This window comes from Ascaphus truei, chromosome 21, assembly GCF_040206685.1.
Source record: "Ascaphus truei isolate aAscTru1 chromosome 21, aAscTru1.hap1, whole genome shotgun sequence".
Lineage (NCBI taxonomy): Eukaryota > Metazoa > Chordata > Amphibia > Anura > Ascaphidae > Ascaphus > Ascaphus truei.
In genome coordinates, this window is record NC_134503.1 from 14,118,112 (window position 1) to 14,136,253 (window position 18,142).

An 18,142-nucleotide genomic window follows, 5' to 3' on the forward strand; every position below is an offset into this window, starting at 1 on the left:
TTTGCCAAGAGGTAAATAGCATGAGATGTACTTACTCAGCCAGCTAGGGTAGAAAAGGAAGTGTATGTGTTTCTGGGAAACAGGAATAGTCTCAGGATTAGACTAACTGTCAAAGGAGACAAGGGGGGGATGGAATAATCCACTCTCAGCTAAAAGAATAGGAGGTTGCAAAGGCAACCAATACCACTAAGGGGAGAAAAGAATATGTGACAATGTATCTTTACACATGCAGCCAGCTGCTGGAATAGGGGAAACTAACAAGCAGCTGAACTAAGGAGACAGGATTCTGTGAGTTGCAAGGAGACACAGAAAATGTGTAATCCTGTTTCAGGACAATTTTATTTCACATTTGTATTCAATCAAGGATCCAGACATTCATGTGTTAAAAAGCTTGGTCTACCGTGACAGCATGCAGGTCTCTTTTCTCTTTTATCCAGTTCCTCTACTTAGCTACAGGCCTAATCTTCATTTCAGAAAATTTGTGGGAGTAATTCCAACCCTTGCCAGTGCTCCAGTTGATACCATCAGCATCGGTGCTGTGCTGCCCCAGCAGATACAATCCATTCAGATTTGAATGGTGACAGTTATAGTACCACCAGCCTCCCTTGTACAGTAGAGCACAGTTCTGTGCATTCACATCATTGTCCTGGTCCTTGGTGGTGAACCCCATGTTATTGTGAACGGCCATGGAATCTCCTGAGAAATGAAACAATGAATACAATATTGGGCACATTTCTTAAACTACTTGGGTCAGTGCAATTTATTCTCAGGGTAGCACAGAGGTGAAATCAATGGTAGGGTACTTTATTTATTTAGTCTTTCTGCTACAAAAATGGTGTAACACTGAAAATTAGAAAAAAAAAGTTCATGCAACAGCATTGCAGCCGGGATACTGATAAATTACCCTTCCCGTTATAATTTGCACCAAAAGAGGCTAAAATAGCAGCAACACAATTGACTTATTGTATTCCCATTACATGCTGCAATGTATTGTCCACATGACCTGCCTGACATGTTGGGGGATCTTCTCTTACCTGCATTACCCTCCTTGAAGGCCCCAAGTAATAGCTTGTACTTCTCAGACTCTCCCAAAACTTTGAAGGATGCGTATTTGGCAAAATACTTTATGCTTTCAAAATCCTGTAGATCAATGCGCAGCTCCCAGGTGCCTGTGGAGAGAGGTGGAAGTATGAATCAAATTTTTTTGTTATGTATTAAAAAAATTCTTAAGCTGAAATAGAACTTCAGCCTTCAAGTGTGAGATCACTTTCCACCTCTTATTTACAGTGTTTCACTGTCAAATATATATTCCGATATACATGTTCTCTCAGGCATGCCCTAGGATTCAGACATGACTATAAACGGATGGTGGGTAGTTTCATTGGTGTTTCACATATTTTGGTTTTATCAGAACCCAATTGTTTTTGGATTTGAGAATTTAAACTTTTGTGCAAACAGTCATGAACAGCACACCTGTGATTGCATGACTTGTATATGTGAGAAGGGTTAATACACACATCAATCTAGCTGATCCAATCTTCACATAAGCAAGGTCCCACCAATGATAATAATATCTTCCCTCAATCCATCACATTATTTCTATATCTGCAGCCACCACCAAAGATAAAGAAAATGATAATCTTAAAGTCTCTGGTTCCTTTTTTACTAAGCACAATATGCACAATACACATAAATCTGTTGTAACAAAATGTGTCCGAAAATTTTAATTACTCTACAAAACGTGCAAGTACAATAAGAGTCCAAAGATATACTGAATAAAGTCTACATTTAATGTACAAAAGCAGTACAGTGCTTAGTTTACAGAGAGACTACTACATTAAACATACAATAAAAGCAGACAGTTTAATAAAATAAAAAGATAAGCAGACAGAATTCCTATACGTGTTTGGTCGGCATAAAACCTAATTAATAATCCCAGATGCGTGGTTAATATTCTAAAACCTCGTTCATTGAAACACACTGAAAATCCAACAAGTTTGCGAAGTTTAGATTTCGCACCCGCTAAGCTGCCAATCCTTAATATAAATAAACAATTGCAGAACTGTTGAATGTGACGCACATGGAAATGAATAACAGACTTTGAGTAGATGGTCTTAGGAAGTGCTGGGTTGCACAGGAAGAAGTAAACTGCTGAGGTTACTGTGTAACTTCTCCTATACTTTTAGACAAGGTAAGTCAATTCCAAGATGAAAGGGGAGTTTGCATCAAGTGCTAACTGTGTCAAATATTCAGGAACTTAAAACATCTACAACCTCCAACTTTTCTGCCTTTTTTTTTTTTGATGGATGCTTATTTAACCGGAGAAGTTGACGCCACAATGACTGTTACCTGATGATGTTAACATATGAAGATTGTCATTCCCCAGCCAAAACTCATTCAAACGACTGCCAAACCCTTTCTTGTAGGAATCCCAGTCACGGAAGAAGTCCACTGAGCCATCCCAACGTCTCTGGAAAACCTACAGGGCAAAAAAGGGAAAGACCCAGATAAAATACCTCCTGTTCTGGTTTTAATCAGTGCATATAATACATTGAAAGATCTAGCAGATATAGCTGCTGGATACAATGAGCGACTATTGTGCTAGATTTTCAGTCAAAGGACAATGTTTTTTGAGTGTGTGGGAATGTATTGAACATGGTGGCAATGTAATTACTGCGGTTATGCTAGAAATTCCCCTGAAAGCGAGTGGTATTTGTGGTATTATTGATAAATATGAGGGGGTGGTATTCTGTGAAAGAGGTTTTTCTAATCAGAGATCCCTAATGAGAAGGGGTTTGTTGTAAGAATATGTTCTCGTGACAGGATGTCTGAAGAAAGAGGCTATGAAAATTGTTTTATTACAGCATTTTGTTTAATTTTGGGGGTTGTTACAGGAAAGACTTTCAAGCTGTTGACTTACGATCCACCCTCCTCCGTCAGTGTGCATGTCACACAGCACCTTGATGGGCTGCCTCCCATCTGGATATATTGTGTACCAGTCACTTAGAAATGACCCCTCATCCAGCAGCTCCTTACAGTTCCTGGCAGCTAAGGGATAAAGATAAGAAGCATGAAATGCACAATCAGAGGAATTGCTTTCAAACGTATCAATAATCATACAACATCTATTGCTTTTGCTTCATTCCACCAAGAACAATTCTCTGAATATTTCTTAGAACAAAACACGTTCAACTCCTGCATTTATTGGGTTTACTGCTGATACTGTACAACAATGTCTACACTTATCTAGATTCCATTTAACACATGCAGCCAGAAGACCAGGCAGATAAAGGTGAAGCATGTGGAATGGCATCCTAAGCAATCCACTAATTGTATGGTTGTTAGGGTGGCAAGTTCTTCATTGGATCAATGAGGGTGTTTGTTACTATATCTGTAATTAGGTTTCAAACAGGTAATATCTCTGTGTTTTGTATCTCACGTCATTTGTAGTCTGAGCTTTCAGGAATTATATTTGATCAGGAAAATCTATTTAACGTGTTCAAGGCTTCCACTCACCATACAATATCCCGGCTGTGCCCATTTCTCCTTTCTCTCCTAGTGGGGGGAAAAATACGTCTCTTAGTGAATTATGAAGATTATGCAATCTGTCTATATTTGATTGTGCTGTATTGCACTTTAATGATCCATACCTGGCAGCACATTATTTAAGCTTATTGTTTATTGTTTTTTTAGTGGTTCTTAAGTTCCATCATTAAGGCATACCAGCAGGTCTTGTTTTCAGGGAAATAAATGCCTAAGCAAGTTGTCTTGTTAATTAAGGCTAGGTTACTTGATTATGTTTTTGTTAAATAGAAACATTTTGAAAACCTGGCCTCTTGGCAGCCCATAGAGGATTCATCCTGTTGCCTTTTGGAGCTCCCATAACAGAGACTGAGCATTTGTAAAACAGAGAATGCTTCTAATAGAGGTGCAATGATCTGTGAGTGATAAATCTTATATAAATTATTTTAAAGTGCTCATAAATATAAGTGATTAAAATAAAATAGTGAACTTCGCTGCTCAACCCTCTGTGGAGAAGATCCAATTCCTCCTGTCTTGGTTTGTAGGGAGAAGCTTGTGGAGAGCGCAGATGTCACTATATGGGGGAAAAAATATATATGTGTATAGTGTAGTGTGTTAAACACACTACACTATATATATATATATATATATATATATATATATATATATATTCCCCCCATATGGTGACATCTGCGCTCCCCACAAGAGACTGAGCATTACCTGTTGTGTTGTATTCCTGCACAAAACAATTTAATGTTCGGTATGAGGCTAGTAGACCATATGGGACAACAGAAAGGTCTACAAGACAGAATGGAAGTAAATCTCCAGAGAAGCAAAATATCTCTCTTAACTGTTCCTTGTTAGAGGCTAAATGCATTATTTAGGTACTAGCTGTGGACAATGAATACAAAGAAAAGAAGAATGTCCCTTTGTACACCTTACGCCAAAGGAATGCAGAAGATAAAGAATGCATAGGAAATTGATCACAGACAAAATCAGAGGGGGTGGGGGGGGGGGGGTAGAATGACTAATATATAACACAAAATTGAGTTTGAATCATAAGTTCTACGTTGTATAAACTTGCTAAATTACAAATAGAATTTTGAGTTTCACTGAGATATATGTAGAGGTTATAAGAATGGAATGTTTGGGAGTTACAACAGTTCATTAATGGCAGAACATGGACAGGGTAATAAAGATTGATATTAGAGATGGAAAAAACAATGAATTAACTACAGGACATGGACAGCATAATAACGATGGGTATTAGATATTAGACAAATACTGTAGTCAGATCTTTGTGATTAGAAAATTAGTTAATCTTTATAGAACAAGGGAATTCTTATGTCAGACCAAAGATTGATAACATGATCAAATATCTTACATAAAGGTGCACAGATAAGGATGTAAAGGAATATTGTTTTAAGCTTGAATTATTTAGTCATGAAATGTAAAACACATTTACCGTGCAGCCAGAAAAGGGCATAAGAAAAAAGCTTCATAATGTATATTCCTGAATCATTAATATCAACCAAGGTGAAAGGTTATCTATCCATTCACATGTCTGTACAAAGCTTATTTGCCGGAGAAGAATAAAAGCTTGGAACGGCTATGAAAGAAATCTGTCTCTCTTTATTTGAAACTACTACTGCAAGGTAAAGATCTCACATTTTCAATCATATTTTCATGGGAAAATACGCATGCGCAGAATGAGGTGTTAATGATACAGGGCTAATTTATTTTTATAAGTGTAGATATGGGTGATTAGAGAGTGATTCGTTTTCTAGAGGAGGGATGCATGTCCTCATCCCACAGGGTCAGAGCTATATTATTAACCCTTTAGTTGTGTTCTGTGCTAAAATCAAATGAAATCTCATTTGAGAAACATCTTTGCGTCAGATTCAGCTTCTTTCTCACCCCATAAATTGATGCTCCCACTTGCATAATCTTGAATAGTTAATAGTGCTGTCAGAGATGGACAAATTAAAAAAGGATATTGCCAAACTTCCTGCCATGGAAAACCCCTTCCCCTTATGTTGTGCTTATCTGAAGCCCTCACCTTTTTGCCCTTGTATTCCTGCAGGGCCGGCTTCTCCTGTTCCAAAAAACAATGAAAACATTATCGGATTAACGACTTTACAGCTTTATGTGCCAGCAATGTATCAAAAAATGGGTCTGTCAATACTGCTAAGATTCATACATATATTAATAAGTTAATTGACCAATAAAAGCACTAACTTATGAGTCCAAGAAGACTTTGGGGCTTATTCTAAATTTGCTGAAGCTGACGATCGGGATGTTTTTGGTTGAAATTCCCCATTTAAGTCAATGGGGAACTTCATCGAAAAATAGTCTAATGGTCACATTGGTGGATATAGGATAAGGCCCTTTGTATCAGTTTCCAAAATGTGCATATGGCCAGTTTTTTTCAAATGTACTCTATCATTTTGCATGAGTTTTGAAGTTAGTTTTTAACATTAAATGAAAAATTGTTAGCCATATACAGATGTAGTAAGATTTACTGATGGCGTGGGCACAGACCAACAGGCTGAAATCTACAGCCTTTGTGCAGCAGTACATTTTGAGGCTTGGGAGGACTAAAGCACTGTTAATCAGCCCGGGCCAGACAGTCTGTAATAGCTGCGCAGAGGAGACAGAGAGAGACTGCTTCTCTCTGATTCTCCTCTCGTAGCTCTTACAGACTCGTGGCTGGCTCGGCAGGATTAATGTTGCCATGGTGGTCCCATTTAGAAGCAGGGACCCCCACTGAGCTCATCCTCCTGGGCAATTTATTGCAATCTTGGACGGGATCGAGCCCCGGCCCGGGCGCTCCAGACATCACAACCTCTCCTGCATATGGGGGTAGTAAGTCTTGCTACATCTGTACCTTACTGCTGAATGGACACATATTTGTTTCCATGCAGATGCAAGAGAGGATAATAACAATTCATGACTTTATACCTTACCATGGGTCATCTAACTCTATCTACAGCTCCAAAAAACCACTGGCCAGACTAAACAAAATGGGCAGATTTATCTGTACATTGAAGGTAAAATACGCATATTCAAAATACCTCTTTAGAGGAAGCAGTGGTTCAGAAGGGTATCACTTCATCAAGGTCTGATAGAAAATCAGGGGGTGATGAGAGAAGTGGACTCAGCATTTAAAGGGATGATCTAGGAATCAGGCTGTAGGAATGAATGACCGACCCACTTCCCCCAGTTCAAATGTATACCCAATATTCCCATAATTCAAAGGGCTACCACTTTTTCTAATCAAAGGTAAGGGAGTTTCCCTCTAATTCTCTTAAATTAATACATTATACGTGTAAGAGGGTGGAAACGTGTTTGTGTTCAGGTGGCCAGTTCTGTAACCCTCTTACACAGAGCAAACACAAATATTTAACTTTACTTTTGAATCAAAGTTACATTACAAAAAAATCTATTCATTTTCTTTTAATAAGTAAACTGCTATTAATACAATATAACCTAAACGTAACTCTCTATTAAGCTCCCATCAAAATAAATGATCTCATCATTGTCCTTTCTCTCTACTGTTAGTTGGTGGCAGTCCTGCTGTTTCCATTGTATTCTTGTTTCTGTCCATATAACTCTGCCTCTGTGTACAGGGCTCTCTGTCTCTCTCTTTAAAAGCCTGGCTCCTGACTCCAATGCATAGTCACAGTAGTTTGTCCTTGTCCTTCCTCACCATCCATGTTTTAATACATTTTCTGTATTCAGGGCCAGTGCAAGGGCTTTAGGTGTTCTCGGTGAACCTTTAGCTTAGCGTCTCCCCCCCCCTCCTACAATGTGTAACTTTAGAAAATATTAATGACATTTATTTTACATTAAAAAGGAGAATATGTTACTGATTGTACATTCTCATTGCACTGGGGAGGGTACAGTTATGTGCCTGGGGGGTATTGTTATGTGCCTGGGGCGGGGGGGAGGGCGGGGTGAGGGAGAGATGAAGGTTATGTGCCTGGGGGGCAGGCAGGGCCACAACAGAGAGAGTGGGATGCAGACTGTTCTTACCTGCAGCTTTGGATGATGGGCCAGAGGGGGATCACACTACAGAGGGGGTCTGTCAGAGGGGTCCCACAGAGGTGCATGTCAGAGGTTGTCCACAGAGGTGCCTGTCAGTTCTACCGGCCTCCATCAGGCCGCCTCTGAGAGGCACCTCTGACCTCTGGCACGTTAGGGACAGTTGACCCGGCTGTTCTCCCCCACCCCCCTCATCGGCAGCCCTACTGCTACATGGAATCCCCAGTTTTCCGCCCCCAAAATGTTGTCGTTCTAGGCAACCGCTCAGTTTGCCTAGTGGTTAAACCAGTTACAGTCTCCTCTCTGTTGCTCTCTCACTCTGTTTTGGGTTTTTGCCATCAACTGCCCATCTCCCCATTCAAATTCCAATTGTGACTTTCTGCTGCTAACTGCCTCCCATAGATCCCCTCGCTGGCGGCTCCACTGCAAGTTTCCCGGGCAGCAGCTCAGCTCCTGCAGTAAATAAAGTTTATTTTATAATTCCTGCATCTTGTAAGGGTGCCAGTTTGACCCCCTTCAACCTGTATGGACTGGGACTTTGTCACCAACCGTTTTGCCCAGGCGGTCCAGCCTTCCCAGCGTTCCCTGCGGGTCCTTTTGGTCCTGAAAAACAATACAATACTTATAGAAATAAGAGATTTTTTCAAATCAATATTGTATATATTAGCAACCATAACCACCTGAAAACTGTTGTACATCAAACCTCCATAAATGAAGGTGAGCAGTGTATTTATAATACGTTACACTTGTATGTTTTCTTTGGAGTGCTGATCACTCACTTACAATCCCCACAAAATCCCTTTTGCGTTTGTTAATAATATGTTTACTGGTGCTTTTCTTGACCCTGCGTGTGGCCCAAGTGTGTATATGTTTGTCAGTTTCCTTATATAGCATCTGTTGAACGCCTAGAACGAGATGCTTTGAACAAGGACTCTATTTGTATTTGATGAAGCTAATTCATGGGAGGAAACATTACTAGCAGGAAAAAAAACCCACTTTAGTTACATTTTTACACAACTGTGTTTTAACAATGTAGAGCTTTTTTTATGTATTGACTTCATTGTATTTCTGAATTGCTTTATTCTCCACATGGAAAATGCTAAATTGGGAAACATTTAATGGAATTTCATTGTTACAAAACAGATTGTTACATCTTAATATAAAGATGATACTGTGGAGTTCGGAGTTCAGGGTAAACGGAGAAATGTTCACCATGTTTTGTTTGGGGTCATTCACATTTACATTCGGTAGATGTTTTGTACCTGGAGATGTGGGATTCTATTGTAGATTCTTACACCTATTAATATAACAGCGTGTACAGAGGTTTGACAATATCACAGGTCCTTGCTACATCTCTACAGATTCTTGTAGGCCCATTGAGAGGTAATACAGCCTATGGCGATTCCACATGTCTTGTGTGGGAGACACACTCACCGTTCTCTCCTAATGATCCAGGTTCTCCTTTTTGGCCAAGAGATCCCGGGACCCCAGGGCACCCTCTGAGGATGGTCAACCTGTCCGAGTCGCCAACCCCCACAACCTTCACTTCTGTGGGCAGAGACAAGCAGGGTAAAGAGGTGGAAGAGGGAGTGAGAAAAAAAAGAGGTAAGAGAGTAAACTACAATGTTCCCTTCAGGAAATGAAAGCTGCAAAACCAAAACCCACTTATACTTTTCCAGATAATCTTTCAGCCCAGAAATATACTGTGCATTATCAGTGTTAGGAATGGATATTGGCTCAGAAACTGGCAGTGCTAAAAATGAGAGCTGAGCATTTAATACATTGTTACTGCAGATGTCCCCTGGGGAGTGAGGTTTTAGACGTTTACAGCTTTCAGGGAGGTTTTATACCATTAATTCTGTTTTCAATGTGTGGATACTGCACCCAGCCCAATGTTGTTTACAACATGCTTTAAACATCTGTATCACATAGGATTACACACCAGCTCCAAATTGTGTTTTGCCCAATTACGTTTTTATTTTCTGTCCTATAAAGGAATAAATATGCACTGGCCTGCCGGGGGACCGGGAAATCCCAAGCGAGCCTAAGAGCAGGGGTGTTCCTAAAGGGGTGGCAGGCCACTCATTTTGATTTCACCCTGCAGGAGATCAGATGCTTGATTCCCCTGGCTGCACATTTTTACATAGTTATTTAATTTTAAAAAATGCATTATTTCCTGTCCCTGATCCCATTTGGGTCTCATCAGAGTGAGGCTGGATATTGACTTGCAATGTGAAGCTGGAACTGGCTACAACCAAACCCAAAATAAGTTATAGTGAGTTTAAAAGCGTCAGAACCCCTCCACCATACGGTGCAGCAAATGCAAATCTCACTTGGGAACACATTTTCAAGTCTTGGACAGACTGCAACCCTGCCTTTTGCCATCATCTCTTAGCATACAATGCTTCTACTGCAGCCAGGGATTCTGGGTAATAACATGCAAATGAGCACACAGTGTCACCTTTTGTTTTTTGTCCATTTTAATGGTGTACTGTGGAGGGTTTTTGTCCCCCTCCCTCCCCCCCACCCATATGTCACTCTTTCCTATCCCTGTGCCATTCTTCCTCCCCCCCCCTTATTACTATCTCTCTCCCCAGGTGACTCTCCCTTTCATGTCACTGTCTCTCCCCCCTGTCCCCAGGTTACTCTCTTCCCATGTCAATCTTCCTTCTCCTCCTATACCTCTCTCCCCTCCCCAGGTCTCTTTCACTCCTTCCCAGGTCACTTAATCTCCCCCCACCTGGTCACTCTCTCTTCTCCAGCCTAGGTGACGCTCCCCCTCATGTCAATCTCTCCCTTCCCATGTCACACGCTCCCTTCCCATGCCACTCTCCCCTTCTCATACCACACTCCCCCTTCCCATGTCACTCTCTCCCTTCCCATGCCACACTCTCCCTTCCCATGTCACTCTCTCCCTTCCCATGTCACTCTCCCCTTCCCATGTCACTCTCTCCCTTCCCATGTCACTCTCCCCTTCCCATGTCACTCTCTCCCTTCCCATGTCACTCTCCCCTTCCCATGTCAATCTCTCCCTTCCCATGCCACACTCCCCCTTCCCATGTCACTCTCTCCCTTCCCATGTCACTCTCTCCCTTCCCATACCACACTCTCCCTTCCCATACCACACTCCCCCTTCCCATGTCACTCTCTCCCTTCCCATGCCACACTCTCCCTTCCCATGTCACTCTCTCCCTTCCCATGTCACTCTCCCCTTCCCATGTCACACTCTCCCCTTCCCATGTCAATCTCCCCCTTCCCATGTCACTCTCTCCCTTCCCATGCCACACTCTCCCTTCCCATGTCACTCTCTCCCTTCCCATGTCACTCTCTCCCTTCCCATGCCACACTCTCCCTTCCCATGTCACTCTCTCCCTTCCCATGCCACACTCTCCCTTCCCATGTCACTCTCTCCCTTCCCATGTCACTCTCCCCTTCCCATGTCAATCTCTCCCTTCCCATGCCACACTCCCCCTTCCCATGTCACTCTCTCCCTTCCCATACCACACTCTCCCTTCCCATACCACACTCCCCCTTCCCATGTCACTCTCTCCCTTCCCATGCCACACTCTCCCTTCCCATGTCACTCTCTCCCTTCCCATGCCACACTCCCCCTTCCCATGTCACTCTCTCCCTTCCCATGTCACTCTCTCCCTTCCCATACCACACTCCCCCTTCCCATGCCACACTCCCCCTTCCCATGCCACACTCTCCCTTCCCATACCACTCTCCCCTTCCCATGCCACACTCTCCCTTCCCATGTCACTCTCCCCTTCCCATGCCACACTCTCCCTTCCCATGCCACTCTCCCCTTCCCATGCCACACTCTCCCTTCCCATGTCACTCTCTCCCTTCCCATGCCACACTCCCCCTTCCCATACCACACTCCCCCTTCCCATGCCACACTCCCCCTTCCCATACCACACTCCCCCTTCCCATGCCACACTCCCCCTTCCCATGCCACACTCCCCCTTCCCAGGTCACACCTCCCTTCCCATGTCACTCTCCCCTTCCCATGTCAATCTCTCCCTTCCCATGTCACTCTCCCCTTCCCATGTCACTCTCTCCCTTCCCATGTCACTCTCTCCCTTCCCATGTCACTCTCTCCCGTCCCATGTAACTCTCTTTTTTCCCATGTCACACTCTCCCGTCCCATGTAACTCTCTTTTTTCCCATGTCACACTCTCCCGTCCCATGTAACTCTCTTTTTTCCCATGTCACGCTCCATCTCATATCACTCAACCATCCCCAGGTCAATCTTTTTTCCATCCCCAGGTCACATTTTCCCTCATGTAATTCTTCCCCTGTCAATGTTTCTACCTCCTAAAGTCACTCTCTCTTCCCCTCACCAAGTCACTCTCTCTTCCCCTCACCAAGTCACTCTCTCTTCCCCTCACAAGTCACTTTCTCTTCCCCTCACCAAGTCACTCTCTCTTCCCCTCACCAAGTCACTCTCTCTGCCCCTCACCAAGTCACTCTCTCTGCCCCTCACCAAGTCACTTTCTCTTCCCCTCACCAAATCACTTTCTCTACCTCTCACCAAGTCACTCTCTCTTCACCTCACCAAGTCACTCTCTCTTCCCCTCACCAAGTCTCTTTCTCTGCCCCTCACCAGGTCACCCTCTCCCCCCCTCCATCCGGTCACTCTCTCAATGTGTCACTACCTCCACTCCCCATGGCATTCTATCACCCCACTCCCACCCCCTCATTTCACAATCTCTCCCCATTATGTTACTCATTCTCTTCTCCAACACCAACCCCATGATATATATTTATTTTTCCCCCTGTTATGCCCTATGGGCCCTTCATTCCCCAGTTTGACACTATATATTGTTGCTAATATACAACAAACCTTTTTGCCGTAAAAACAAACAGGGTAAATTAGGCGACCGATGCTCGGGGAACCAATGTGACAATTCATAGAATCCTGAACTCAGATCTCTGTTCAGTATCTAGTGGAAGAGTCACCATAATACTAAGTCTTGTCAATGTGTTTATCAGTGACTTACCTGGGCATGAGTTCTCAGCATTACAGAGCGTGGTCACCAGCAAGAATACGGTGATTGCTGAAGTCCACATGATAGTTGTTGGTTGTTTGGTCCCTTCTTTCCTTCAGCTCCTTCACTGGATTGTTGTTTGAGCAGAGAACAGACACGTTTATCAAGAAATGTTGATAACTCCTCCTTATCTAAACACCTCCCCTGTCTTTTCATATTTATGAATTATTAACCATTTCACAATTTCTACACAAAGTATTCTCTGTCCCTCTTGTGTTATTCTCATCATTAAAACTTTTTCATAGCGTCCCACCCTTTAAAGCCACCTCACGCTGGTATGTTTTGTTTTCATATAGTCTTGCTACAAGAGTTACCCAGCCAGAGTATATATGGCCATACAGCATGTAAATGTGGCATGAGGTATATAGGAAGGACAATACGTATGTTCAAGCAACAGAATTATGACACATATCCTCCATTCAATAAGTAAAAGAAATATGGCTATGCGACAGAAACCCATGATTGGGATAAACGTACTATAATGGACACGATATAGCATTGGACAAAGTTTCATGTGGGTCAAGAGGAGGAAATAGCTGTAAAAAATGTTTACAAGGGGAATCCTCTTGGATTATAATGTTACAAACCTTTGAATAAAGACTTTGAGCTACAATTCTATCTGTAATTTGTGGATATGGGAAGAAATATTTTAATAAGGGATTCATTTAATAAATATATCACACCACCATATGATCACTATTAACATTAAACGTGGGAATTTCTCCTACATTATTAATCTAATGACCAATAAAAGCGACGAAAGCTCAGGGTAGTGTGTATTATCAAAGGAAGATAGAATGGCCTAAAAAGGTCAAATTGTGCACCTTGCACTACACCAATGGAGATATGGGGAACCAATAAATTGTGAATGTGTGGTGACGGAACAAAAACTGCAATAAGAGTGCGGAGGTGGTGCTGGCAGGGATGGGGTTAATGATAAGCAAAGAAAAGAAAGAAAGCACCCTAATAGCCGCACAAGAGAACACCTATACCTATGTTAAAAATTACTATTTATTAATAAATGATTAAAATATATTTATTGCAGCAAAAAGCTAACGTGAACCAAAGTGATTAAAATAAATTAAAAAACGGAGGAGGTAACTGTATGCCTAATTCAAACTAACAGTGTATGCTAGGAATAACTATTTTAGAATGTCCCACTGCTATATAATTATACTAACAGTGGTAGTTATACCAATACAGTTCTATATAGTTTGAGGACTACACCTAAATGGAGAGTATAGCTTAATGTAGTGTGTGTGCTCAGAATAATATATTTGTTGAGCCAGCTAATGCTAGTATACGGATATATACACACACATATGTACCAGCAACGGGTTCAAAGGTAAATGAACCTAGAGGTCTGTTATGTTTAGCAGAACAGCTATTTCAAGATCACAAAGTATGTGTCTTGTACTCAGAACCATGACAAATAGGAAAGTAGTCAGAGTGTTGTGCTTCCTTTAGAAGGCTCCGAAACACTCTAACTGAGAGAAGGCAACAGACCTCTCCGATATAGCCAGCGCACTAGGTGGTGACGCTTAGCCTGCCCAACATATGTTTCACCGTTGTGGCTTCATCGGGGGCTTCAATAGTGTGTATTATCCCATATTTATGCATACATACTCCCATCAGTTTGCAAGAATATTGTTCTTTGATAAAAGCATTATTTCTATGTTCTCAACAGTGTTGTGTACAGTAGCTGAATATGGAGACACGGAAAACAGTTCTGCACATTCGCAGATCTGACAACATTTCCACGGATCGTGAATAACCAAAATGTATGAAAAAGGCATTTAGCAAAGATTGCCAAGATCCACTATTTTTTTAATGGATTTCAAATTTGCCATTTGTATACATCGTAGTTTGCACTCTCCTCATTTTCATTAGACTTAATAGATTCTGCAATTTGTTTAGTTATTTTGTTGATTCGTACAAACGTGGGCAATTTTCGTTGAGGCACGTATGAAATTATTGAAGGTTTGTAATGTGAAGAAAGTAAAATAAGGTTCTGCAAATTTCTTTATACATTCGCAAATTGCCCCGGGACCGGTAAAGATTGCAAATCTTTGCCACCCGAAGCCCCATATTTCCCAGTCTGTACTGAAATAGCCTAAACTAAATGCTGATTTTATTCCACTAGCTGTAAGGCTTTATAGCAGGCAGATGCCTCAAACGTCTCCCTTGAATTAATGTCCCGCCCAGTACGCATATTCCCCTTAAACTTTATGAGAGGAGATGAGACTCTTTAAAATGGTGGTAAAGGCCACATCTTGCTTTAATTAAAATTCAATACTCAAATATATTTTAAACATAACCATCCTTAGCTTTCCAAAGGAATCAGCAGGGAAGGCAGAGAGAAAATTGGTAACAATGGTTTGCAAGGTGGAGGCAATGGAGTCCAATGTTATATCCAACGTAGCCAGGGGGTTGGAGTGACTCCTCAGGATTTGGCCCTGCAGGGACATGGCCTTCTCCATTGTTTTGTACTGTCAAGGAGACAGACCCCGGTTGGAAGAGGTGGGTAGTAGAGACCGACCCGTACCCGAGATCTAAATCCTGAATCAGTAGAATAGTGGGGTCTGGTTCCGGGGTCAGGGCTGAAGGGAGAGGCAAATTAGTCTGAGGGGTTAGGCCTATGGAAAAAGGCAGAGATATCGATTTCAGTGTTTGGGCAAAGATGCCCAACAGTTCTGTTCCATATCGTCTGTTGTCGGCAAAGGTCAGTATAGTTCCAGGGCATTGGTATACCTCTGTGGCTGCTGAAAGGGAGATGAACACATACCCAACAGTTATAAACATTCAGTATATTGGCATATGTGTAAGCGGCCTGGAGATAACTATTCGGGTACTGTTTCCATGGGTGGGTTATTTCCATTCTTGTTCTGTTAAGGAGGCTGGTGGCATTCATAGTTCTGCCACCCATACACTGATCATCTCTGGAGACCACATAAGATAGTGTCACCCCCACCAGAGTGCTGGTTGAAATGATGGCAAATACAGGCATCCCATTGTTCACAGTCCCAGGGACGATATCGTGATCGGCGTGGATGCTCCATGGTGGGCTTTATAGTCCTTTACTTGTTTTTCCTTGGTTGAAGATTGTATCGCTGTTGCACCTGAGGTGCCTCAACCTATTCCTTGGTGAGGCTCTGGGTTTTTATTATCCATGATCCCAAGAGGAGATGCCCTCTCAGGTATTGTAGGTGGTGTAGAAGTACTTGGTGTTGTTGGTGGTGAAGACCTCTTACAGGGGTAAGCGTGTATCCAGGTGTCTCGGCCTCGACATTTAACTGTGGTGCTGGTCATGATTAGGACTCGATATGGACCTTCCCTGCGTACTACCAATGAGTCCTTTATTTTGTGATTCTTCACGTGGACCCAATCACCGGGTTGCAGATCATGACAAGCTGAAGATACATGAAAATATCTGTCTAGATTTGGGATATTTAGTCTCATGACCTGTATAACTGAAAATATCCCTCTCAAGTTCACATACAGGCATGATGCCTATCTGTGGAAATCCCAGTTTTTCCCCGGCCTTGGTGGTGAGCAGTTTACCTGGTGGACTAGGAATGGACACTTTAGAGCTCAAGACATGTTTGTAAACACAAAGATCAGAACATTCGCAGATATCAAAGACACTAAACAGATCCCAAGTACAGAACAGAGTTTTAACATACCCTCAGATTAGACACTTTATCTCCAAAAAGTACTGAGAGACCTATACAACAAAGTGCATCTTTTGAAATTATATTCTCCTCTACTCCTTTCGCAAAACAGCTCATTTAGCTCCTTCATATAAATATTCTCCCCAGTACAGGCGACTGCGAGCGTTTGCATATCAAACTATGGTTGGGTTATATTTGAACAGTTTGATGAAACGCAATATAAGATATTACATGTTTGTTTTCAAATTAAGGCTGCCTAATCTGTCCCCTCTTACCTCCCCTCCTTCTCCCCCCCCCCACAATTTCAGATTTTATATTAGGTAATTAGATGACTCACTGTGTACAGCGCTGCATACACTGTCAGCCCTATAGAAGAAATAATATAATATTATTCCTCTTATTATTTCAACTATTGTTGCCTCATTAAAGTGAATGGGTTTGAAGATGTCTTCTGGTATAAAAGGTATCTTATGGAATACCACTGCTTGCCAATATGTCCCCATGTGTTTATCAGTGACTTACTTGGGTAACGTCCACCGCATGACAGAGCATGGTCACTAGGCAGCAAACTGAGTGCTTAAACCCCTATGGTAAATGTCAGGGTTTGGTCCCTTCTTTCCTTCAGTTCCTTAACATGATTGTTGTTTGAGCAGATAACTGAAGTGCGTGATAAGAAATGTTGATAACTCCCTATCTAAACACGCCTCCTTTCTATTCATATTCATGAAGATTATTTTACAATTTGTACACAAAGCACCCTCTGTCCCTCTTCCAATATGGTCATCGTCAAATCTTTTCTATAGTTTTCCACACTTTACTGCCACCAGGTCCTTTTAGTAAATGTTTGTGTTCACTGCAGTACTTGCCGCAAGAGATGCCCAGCCACAGGAAATTGGTAAACTTTTTTCAAAATTCAATTAATTACAAGAATCGGGTGACCGGTGACATGGAATTGAACACAATCATGGGTGACGAGACATGAAGGTTCATCGTACACAGGATATTAGAGAACATAGGACTTGAAAAGCAGGAGGAAGACCAGGCAAAATAAAGAATGGGAAGAGCATCTTAGAAAGTACCAACGAGACTATTGTGTGCCCAGTGGGTAAATCATCACATTTTTCCGGCGCTTCAAGCAAAAAATCATGACGAGAATATATGGGGCTTAAGCCATCGTAGGAAAAATATTGGAGAATGCAAAAAGAAAGAATAAGACAAGTTTGGAAAACGAAGCATGAGACTATGTACTGCACCCAGATTAGTTAAACGGAGCACAAAGCTTTGTCATTGGGGCTTACTTTCAGAATGCGGCGTGCAGAAAATAAAAGGGCAAGAAGTTCACAATAGTCCATGTAAATATGTAAATAGTGATCAGTACTGTACACCCAAGTCAGACACAACAAGTGCAGTGCCGGGGTCATGCAGTGGAGTCTTGTAGGGTTTCATCTGTACATAGAAGTGCAGAACTTTCTGGTCATGACACCTGTTGGCAATGGGTGGAAAGGTTATCACTAGATTTTATTTTAGGTTCTCTAGAGAGTGTACATCGGTGACTGCGAGGAACAGAGCAAAGTATCAGCCATATTCCTACAGGATTCGTAATTCCACAAGAACACAAAGGGATAGCACCAAAAAAGGTTATAAGTAATTGAATATTTCATGCCCAGGACATATTTGAAAACAAGAGGTAATTCTCAATGTATTATTTCCTGACGAAACACATTATAATAAATAAATAAACATAATAGATTTAAGAATCGTATTAGACCACAATATTACTTGAATAAAGATATTTATTATGCATTACAAAGTTAATGACCAATAAAAGAGTCAAACCATGAACGTGCTCTG

The 18,142-nt window shown here is 41.9% G+C and overlaps 1 protein-coding gene across 1 annotated transcript; it reads right to left on the minus strand.

Moving 5' to 3' along the window:
- Positions 1 to 320: 320 nt before the first annotated feature.
- LOC142472177 (ficolin-2-like) lies at positions 321 to 12,730 on the minus strand. Its single transcript, XM_075579037.1, has 9 exons — positions 12,573 to 12,730; positions 9,001 to 9,114; positions 8,116 to 8,169; positions 5,582 to 5,617; positions 3,517 to 3,555; positions 2,921 to 3,048; positions 2,350 to 2,479; positions 1,035 to 1,169; positions 321 to 696 (listed from the first exon to the last, which is right to left on the minus strand). The coding sequence occupies exons 1-9, from the start codon at positions 12,640 to 12,642 to the stop codon at positions 443 to 445; spliced, it is 960 nt and encodes a 319-aa protein (XP_075435152.1). The 5' UTR covers positions 12,643 to 12,730; the 3' UTR covers positions 321 to 442.
- Positions 12,731 to 18,142: the final 5,412 nt, after the last annotated feature.